Below are 9,475 nucleotides of genomic sequence, written 5' to 3'. Positions count from 1 at the left end.
TGTCAAATATGAGGCCATATTTCATAGGACATGTTTTTGATTTCGTTTTTTTCCGGACCCTGTTCCACCGACCCTCATTGTGCTACTCCACACCAGGGAATACTTTGGGATCCACTGATTGAAGCCTACATGGCTGGTGAGTATGTGTGTCCCGTTCACAATATGGGAACCTCAGATGTGGAGTTTTGTGGAGTCTGGTCTCTGTTGTCTCCTGTGACCTCGGGTCACTCAGAAGAACTCCACTACACCAAGAGGTTCTTCTTCAGAGGCCAGTCTTAAGACTTCAGGTCCTGAAAGATGTCCTACTGCATGGCAATCATCCAGACCGGCATGATGACCTCCGGGAAGCCCTCCTGCTTCTCGATGGCAAGGATCTCCAGGCCAGCCTGGCCGATGATGCACCTCATGATGTCCAGGTGGCGGCTGATGCTGCTGTCGATGGGGTCCAGCTTGCAGCCCTGGCGCGCCATGTTGTCCTTCATGATGATGACGCCGTTCGGACGAAGACTCCTTTTGCAGCGAACCAGGAAGTTCATCAGGTCCTTGTCGGTCAGGTGACCTAAGGAGGGAGAAGGTATGTTAAGACTTGATCATATTACTAACATATACCTAAACTATTTTTGGTACTTCATTGACCATCCAGTGACCTCTGAGAAGATTTGACATTTCAAAAAATTATAATTTCAAATCTGATCTCTATATTAAAACACAATCCAAAAATAGAAAACCATGACTTCTCATGGTAGCTCCCAGAACTTCTTTGGACATGTTATCCAAGCAAAGAGTAGTTTCATGAGGCTTCACCCTGACGTTTTTAATGTCACTTTGAAGATTTTATACTTATAAAAAAAAAGATTATAAATTGTCATTTTGTGGAATTCAAGAAACAAGATGCAAAGCAATCTTTTTTTATAAAAAGGTAAAATGGGAGTAACATCTCTTCTGTGTCTTTCTTTTCTAATAAATAAGAATATTGTTAATCCTAAATCTTCTTAGCGTCCTTCATTAAGGATCCAGGGATCCACTGTCATAGCAAACTGGGCCATACACACTCACAGGCGACCCACTGCATCCAGATGAGGTCATATTTGTTTTTGGGCGGCGTGAACTCCTGCAGGTTGTAGCAGTAGTAGGTCTCGATGCGGTCAGCGTCGTCGCCCAGGTACTCCTCGTGGGCGTGCAGCAGGAAGTGCTCCATCATGTCCGCCATCTCCATCTTCTCGAACACGGGCAGCAGCACGCCTTTAGCGACGCGACCGATTCCGCAGCCGCAGTCCAGAGCACAGTGTGTGCCGGCCTTTCCGGGTCCCTGCAGGAGGATACATGGTGTTGAGCAGAGCAAATAAAAAAAACCTCCAAGTCATCATCCTTCCAGGTAACCTGCTCTGAGGCTAACTCCAGGCCACATCCTGCAGATGACCCAGAACCTTTAGAGCAGATATAAATGTGTAAAGTTATATAATGTGGCCCCTGAGTAAATTTAATTGGCCACCCCTGCTTTCGATTTCCACGCCTACAGTCCTGAACATCTCAGGATTTTCTATTTGAAAAGTTTAATCTTCGTCTTTGGTCGAGCAACATTAGCATTCGCAACATTTTAATTTCACATATGCACTAATGGCTCGTGCAGAGAACATATTTGTTGTTATTAAATGGATAATAGAAAGTAATACAGTGGACATTTAACCCTGGAAAAAACGTTTAAATATTTTAATCTGGTAATTAACCACCTAGTTAATGATCTGATTTATTAGTAGCTGGTGTTTCCCTTGAACGTTTTTGAAAGCATTGTTGATGGATTTGTGAAATTGCCTCTGAGCTCTGTGTAAGTGAGAGATCCTTCAACGTCTTCTGAGGAGTCGTTATTATGCGCCGCCAGATGTCGGAGCGTTAGAACTCTGCTGCATAAAAAAAATCCTCAGCTCCTCTGGGACAGGAAACTCTGAACTCTGCCACGGAAGAATGAGAGTCACCTCTGGACTCTTCATTCTGCAGGCTGACCTCAACGCCCCGGCACATCAGGGCCCCTCTGTTTGCATGATTGTATGAGAGATGGGGCCCTTAGGACTCGTTGGTGCGTCAGAGTGGGAATACTCTGAAGCGATGTTAACTCTTTTTTTTTTTACATTTTGATGGACTCGGTTTTTCTCTGAAGCCTATGCTTTTAGTGTTGGTTAATTTCAAGACACTCGAAAATAACATGTTGCAAATATCATGTTTCTGCGTCATCATTATAAATAACCTTTTACAAAGCAACATGTTCAATGCAAAATCTCAGTTTTAAACCATTAGAAAACCTATTATATTACAAAATGAATACCTTTAATTGTAGCTGTATGGATTTCTTCTATAAAAATCATGATTTATTTCCCTCTTGCTTTACATTGAGCAATGTAACACTTGCATGTTCTGGCTCTTACAAAGACACTGTTTGTTAAAGTCACATCATCACTAATCATGGTCTCCAGCAGGCAAGTTAAAAAACAGTTTGATATGATTTATATGTTCTTTTTAGCACGTCATTCAAACCTTACCACCCTGTAATACATGATGAATATGATTAAGATTTCGTCCAAAATGTTGGCAGGGGTTTGGTAATCTTTTTAGCGGTCCAAGTCGACGGCCAAAAAACATTTACTAAACAGTATGTAAGAGTATGATTTTGATATCGTCTCTTCATTCTTTGCAGGTCAATTTATCTCAATTATCTCTGTTGCGGGCCACACAAAATGGCTGCAAAATTCTTTTGACCCATGTTCTGTATGGCTTACTGGTTAGCTTAGCAAGTGGATAATGGACAACATGAAATTGTCTATTATTAATAACCTGCAACATTAAAGGGCATACAAATGTTTTGTTACTATAAAAGTAAATCAGTGTCTCGTTTTCCCCAAAAAGATTGTTCCATTAGATATTTTGTTGTTCTGATTTTTGTATAGTTTGCTGTTCTTTTGGAGTAACATATCATTTGAGTGGGATCAGCATCAGGCTTTTTTGTGTCAAAATATTTTGACCGTTATTATCAACATAGAATTTTGAATATATTTTTTTCAGATGCCTTGCTGACCAGTGGTTGTAGGGGACTGATCTAGAGGCTTTGTTACTAAGAATTGTACCAACCTAGGCAGACAACTTTTATTGTATCTTAAGCTTAATTTTATTCTTAAAGATTAGATCCATCATCATGAGTTTAAGTTTGTCTTTGAGATATTCTTGTCTACAAAACACTTGACGCCACAGCTGTCTGGCTTCGCTGCTCTCAAAGGATATAAGCCTTTCCTGAATTTCGTGGCTCAGTGAAGCTCCTGAAACATGTTCTCCACACTCACAACTAAAGCTGCTGGAAGTGTTGTGTAGTAAAGCAGCCATGTGTCATTGTTGTGATCGCCTGTCCGTCCTCTGCTACTGGTAAAATTAGATGAGCCTTTAAATAGCCGCACCAGGGCCAAACGCTCACTCAAGAATTAACACCTTGGTTGACTCAACACCCATAAAGAAGCTGGTCACCTACACACACACACACACACATGCACACGCACACACTCTCACTGACATTACGTAGCTGGAATGAAAACCTGACCAGAGCAATTATTCAATGACAGAGGATTTTAAGTAAGTAAGTAAATTTGTGTTTGTGATGAATTTGAGCTCACCACAAATCTCTTTAGGAACTGGCGAGAGGTCTCCAGGTCCAAGTTGGATATCTCCAAAAAGTCCCCCATCATCCCCTCCTCTGATGCGGGAACGTCTTCATAGAACTGCTGAGCACGGTAGTAGAACTGCTTCTCCCCTTTGATGTACTCACAGGTGACCGGGAACAGCTTCACTGTCGGGCAACACAAAGATGCTCAAGGACTTTGGCACCAAACATTTGTTCGCCACGTTGGTTATTTCAGACTATGTCAGGAGGAACTATAATTTTGACCCCGAAAAGAACGTAGCAAAATACAAATTTGTGTCATTATAAATTTAACTCGTCTGACCCCGTGCAACGTCATTTTTATTTTTCGTCCTTTTTCCTTGTCTTTGTTATGAGACATCAGACCATCAGCTTCTCTGCATCAGCCTCAACTCATTTCATGATGCCCACAGGATCCTCAAATATAGTTGCAAGTAATGACACTGATTTTGAAGTCTTCTGAAAACCTGATTACTTCTGATACATCTTGACATCTTTAGATCAATGTTAAAGTTTATTTTTCACTTCATTGGTTTTGTCCCTTGATCGGCAATTCACAGAGACACTAAAAAAGACACACAACATGTAGATATACATGACGTGAGCAGATTGTACCATGAAGAAAAGAACGCTGTCCTCAAGGCTCAGTCGGAGGACAGGGAAGAACCGACAACCTGGTTTTGGTTAAAATATGAGTTAGAAACGAAGAAATACTCAAGAGTTTGAATCCTGCCAAAGGCTACAGATGTCTTCTCAGTGACATTTTTGAATCATAAAACGACAGCACAACGATGATTCATAGCGTCTTTAGTCGGACTGCTCTTTGAGTTTCAGGAAGGTGGAATAGGTTGGACTGCAGTCAAGTTTACTCTCACAAGACAATGTCAGCACTTCAGTTACATTCTGCGACATTGCAGAACATGACAACTGCTGCTACGGGCTAAATTCTGCTGAGCTGAAATAAGTCCTTGCGAATGGAGGCAACATTTCCGAGAGCTTAGATGACACACCCAGGCACCAAGATGGGAGGGGGTTGAATCCAGAGGGACATTGGGTCACCTCTCAAGCATCTCCAGTGTTGGGGTCCGTTACTCTGTAAGATTATGAGCAGGTTTATTTGTAGACTCCTTCTGTACCAGAGCCAGGACGGACATGGAAGCGCTCATCAGCTGGACTAGGTACTAAGACACTAACATGTAAAATCACACGATCCTCGATGTGATGAGTTGTGACTTGAGATTCAACAGGGTTTCACATATATTCGGGGAAACCCCTCACCCACAGGGAGGGCGAGCACGACCATTTAGAAACACTTAAGCCCTGATCAACTGCCGACAAGAGCTTTGACAGCTTTTTGATTGCGTCCTGTGACGCCAAGTCGTCTAAGATTCCAGGTTATTTCGGGATGATAACCTTAAACCTCACCTCATCCTGGTACTTTTCCAGACCACTCCCTCTACTCTCACTCACCTGCAACACACCAGCAAAGAGAGCCAGCCATAAGAGAAACCGACAGCCCCTTTCCACTAATACATTGTTTTGAATAAACCTGCTAATAATATATCATTTCTGCAATCTGGTAAAATCATGGTTAATTACTGTAAAGAGAAAATAACAAGTGATGGTGTACTTTATTAAGCACTAGTAATATATTGGAAAGCAAAATTGGCTCCTTCTGAAAGAAATATCTAACTTGTCATTGACCTCCAGATCACCGAGTTCCCTAAGGGTAGCTGGCATTAACACAGCTGTTAGTGACCTCTGGTCTTACCTATCACACTCACAGAGATTCTCGACCAACTGTTGCACTACAGAATCAGACTGGGGTATGCTATACAGTATATTTGTCACGGGAGGGCAGCAGCTCCGGTGTTTTTAGCTATATGTTTCAGAGAACATTTAAAAATGTTAAATCAAATCTGAGTTTTAATAATGGGAACTTTGAGGATAAGTTGAGTAACGTTAACTCATCACAACATTTTTGGTGATGTAAGCAAAGAAGAAAAATTCACCAAGAAGAATGAAACGCAGAGTTAAATATTCTGAAAATTACTACATTTTATCCACACATCATTACTATGTGGTCCTAACCTATTGTTGGTTGACTATATGGATGCAACCAAATCATTTATGGCTATTGCTGTGTGCTTAACATTACATTACATCGCAAAATTGTGAAAATGTTATTTGGTTGACATCTCAAAGAACAAATCTAAAACAAAATGTTTTGTTGTAAAACTAAACCACACTACAGGACAAAGATTTATTTTTAAATTCTAAATTGTAAACCTATTTTCTCAAAAAAGCAAAGCGCAAGTCAAATTAAGTGTATAAGAATCCAAGGGCTTCCAGAAATACATGCTGTGGTGGAGGTTGTTTATCTTGAAGACAACACAAGGCATACCACAAACACATTTGTTTTCAGGACTCAAAGTCACCTTGACCCTGAGATAACCCAAGGGTTAACATTTTATCCAATAAAATATTAACAAGAAGAAGAAGTGCAACTGATAAAAGAGGAGCTGAGGAATTTCTCCCTGACATATGATCACTTTTTTAGGGATTTTCAAAATACACATTCGCCATCAGAAAATGTTGTGCACTCTAGTTGACAATGTATCTTTCAGCCCTGGCAACAGACCTCGTCTTCTCTAAGGCACTGAAAGGTTGATGAAGGAAGTTGGACTATTAAAAGCAAAATGGATCTGTTCGATTATCATATAATACAATACAGACTTTCTACTCTGATATATCAACATTATTTCATAACTAGCATCACAAAAAACCCAAGTTGTCGGTGGAGAGAAGACCTGACACAAACGGTATTAAGACGTGAAGACAAGAAAACTTCTCTCTGGCACTCACAGCTCAAGCGTCTGCTTGTAAATAACCGGGCCTCACTGTCACAGCGTGAGTTAGTGCTCCACATGCCAGACCATTAAAGGGCCGTGTATCATGTTAGGGCTGAGGAAGTGCATCGTCTTTGAGCCAGGTTGGCCAGCGGAGGCGCATCTCTTGTTTCTGCTCGGTCGACACTCTCATGGTTGAGTGGAGCTTATCCGCAATATGGTGTTCTATGCTGTTGCATTCATACAGTAGAGAACAGTTAGTGATGTCATCAACCTCCTCGATAAGAGGGTTGACGTTCATGACCTCCGCAGAGACCCTCTGCCCCCTAACTTTTGATCCTGTTTTTATTCTTACAATGACTTATTGAGGATTGACTGTTTTGTTGGCTGACTTCAAGTCTCTCACGGTTGATCACGCTCAAGTGTGCCTCTCTTGCTTCCAAACCAGCTAACTATAGCGACTAAAGAAAAAAAAAATTAAGTATATAATCTGGAAAAAATAAAGAGTAAGAGAAAATAACACACACAAACTCCTTGGTCACTGGAAACTCAAGTGAATGGTAAATTGTCTGTTTACCTGATGCACTTGCCCCCTCCCCCCCAAAACACCTTCATCGAGGGGTCACTATCCTACATTCTGAATTCAAGCAATTTTATTGAGCAGTCTATAAGACATGAAAGGGCAATGTGTTGATTTAAGTGTCTATTAAATAGACCTTGGACTCTATTGTACTCATCAGTATGTCTCTGTTTGTACAAAACTCTCTTTTAACTGAAATATTTACATTAGAAAATCACTTAAGCCCCGCCCACTGAAAACACTTCTTCTGGAGATTAAATTGAGTCATCAATGTGAGTCATCAATCCCAGAAGTCTCCAACCCAGACAAAAACATACATTTATATTGTCTTTCTACTGTCTTATTGCTCAAGTAGAAGAACTCACATTTCTCCGATCCTTAAATCTCTTCACTGGCTTACAGTTTCTTTCAGGATCAACTTTAAAATTCTGGTTCTTACTTTCAGATCTATTCATGGTCAGGCTCCTCCTTACATCGGTGATCTGATCCAGCCTTACACTCCAGCTCGGGCTCTGAGGTCTGTGGATCAGAATCTACTGATGGTTCCACACACACGCTTCAGGACCAGAGGAGAGAAATCCTTCCAGGCTGTTGCTCCTAAGCTTTGGAACGATCTTCCTCTCTCTTTGCGCTTGATGGAGTCTACTGACTCCTTTAAGAAACATCTTAAGACTTTTTTATTTGTTCAGGCTTTTCCTTGATTTTCTGGAACTCCTGTTGTGTTATCAGTTTTATCTTGACCTTTAAAGTATATACTTTATTGAATATTGTTTTGATTGTTTAAGCGCTTTGTGACCCTGGTCTGGAAAAGCGCTATACAAATAAAAATGACTTACTTATGTTTTCTGCCGTTTTTTCTCTTCAATTAGAAACTCCAGACTTTGGAGCAGATGCCAGATTGTCACCTTTGATCTTCAGGTAATTTGATCAAGTCGTTCCTGGATTGCTTTTGTCTTTTCACCTGCCCTGCTCTTAAACAAACACCCACAGCAACTCTTGTAGATCTTACCCACAGATATCTTCTCGATCAGGTACAGGTAGCTGGCAAAGAACTCGCTCCTCAGCGTGTGGTGCAGGTGGAAGGACATGCTGTGGCGGCACATGGTCTCATCGGTCTCCTTCCAGCGGTCCCTGAAGGCCTGGTGCGCCCCCATGTACTCCAAGTTTGCAGATTGAGCGCTTCCGACGTCCTCCGTAATCTCCATCTTGACGGTCGGACTGAAAGACCAGACTGAGCTGCTCCGTCCAGGCTCCTCCACCTGCTGCTAAATCCGTCTGGCGGAGCGTTCAACACTTGTTGCTCGCTGGAATGATGGACACGGATCTCTTTCACAGAGGACGTCCCTTTCAGGTCGCCTGCTGGGAGCAGACATGAAGGGGCGACGTCAGGCTCTGAATTCCTGCAGCACATATGAGAGTGCATATGTTTGACCTCGAGGCCTCGCTGCCATATTTCGAACGTCCTAGAATAGCGGGGTCTCCGCATGTTTGTGTCAGACTGACAGACTTCTGCTGGACCTTCAGTTCTGACACTGCTGAGCGCTTTCAAATGTTCACAGTGGACGCAAACACAAGTCTCAATAAAAATCTTTTGATTGTTACCAAGTGCCGATTTAAGAGTCAAATATATTTATAAGAAGAAAAAAAGACACTTTATATGTACAAAAAATTACAAAGTACAATAAACACATTGTACAGTCATAAAAGACAATAAAAGTGGATTTTTTTTCTTCATGATTGCAACATGTGTTTCTTTTTTTAGGTAGATAAACAAAAATGAAAGAAAAATGTTCAAGTTAAAAGTATATCATTTTTAAAAGTTAATACATAAATTTTAATATACACGTATTAGTCTCATTAAAAGGGAACATAACTTTCAAATTGTGATACATACAATAAATGTGTTGTTCATCTAAGAGAAAAATAAAAAATCTGACACAATCTGACTTTAATGAAAGAAAGAGTTGTGGAACTTCTTGGTGACAGTCATTAAAAGCATAATTTAAAAGAAATATACAATTGTAAGTCCTTTATTTGAAGTTGTTGCCAAAATAACAGTAAAGAAGTTGACTAAATAGAAACAACATTTTTGACAAAGTAAAAAAGACAAATCTCTATGCATATAAAAAAGAAAATCAGTTAGTCAAAGATGTTTCCTAGAAGTAATAATCGGTGTAAAGCAGGATGACATGTTCAGGGTGCATTAATATTTTTTACCCTCTGAATAATTTTTCTCCTCACGAGCGGGGAGCCACATTTAGAGGTGACATCAACTGACGACGTGTTTACTACTTCTATTTCTGTTTGAAATAACTCCGAGTTGAGTGAGAGGTGAGTGCTGAGATGGTGAGATAGAAGGATTCGTTT

At 40.8% G+C, this 9,475-nt stretch overlaps 1 protein-coding gene across 1 annotated transcript; it reads right to left on the bottom strand.

Moving 5' to 3' along the window:
• Positions 1-302: 302 nt before the first annotated feature.
• On the bottom strand, positions 303-8,313 carry ntmt2 (N-terminal Xaa-Pro-Lys N-methyltransferase). The gene is made up of 4 exons (XM_087782935.1): positions 8,118-8,313; positions 3,654-3,826; positions 1,057-1,309; positions 303-559 (listed from the first exon to the last, which is right to left on the bottom strand). The coding sequence occupies exons 1-4, from the start codon at positions 8,311-8,313 to the stop codon at positions 303-305; spliced, it is 879 nt and encodes a 292-aa protein (XP_087639061.1).
• Between the last annotated feature and the right edge of the window lie 1,162 nt (positions 8,314-9,475).

Source organism: Callionymus lyra, chromosome 2 (assembly GCF_982586985.1).
Source record: "Callionymus lyra chromosome 2, fCalLyr1.hap1.1, whole genome shotgun sequence".
NCBI lineage: Eukaryota > Metazoa > Chordata > Actinopteri > Syngnathiformes > Callionymidae > Callionymus > Callionymus lyra.
Note: the sequence above shows the minus strand (reverse complement) of the source record. Positions and strands in the feature narration are given on the sequence as shown.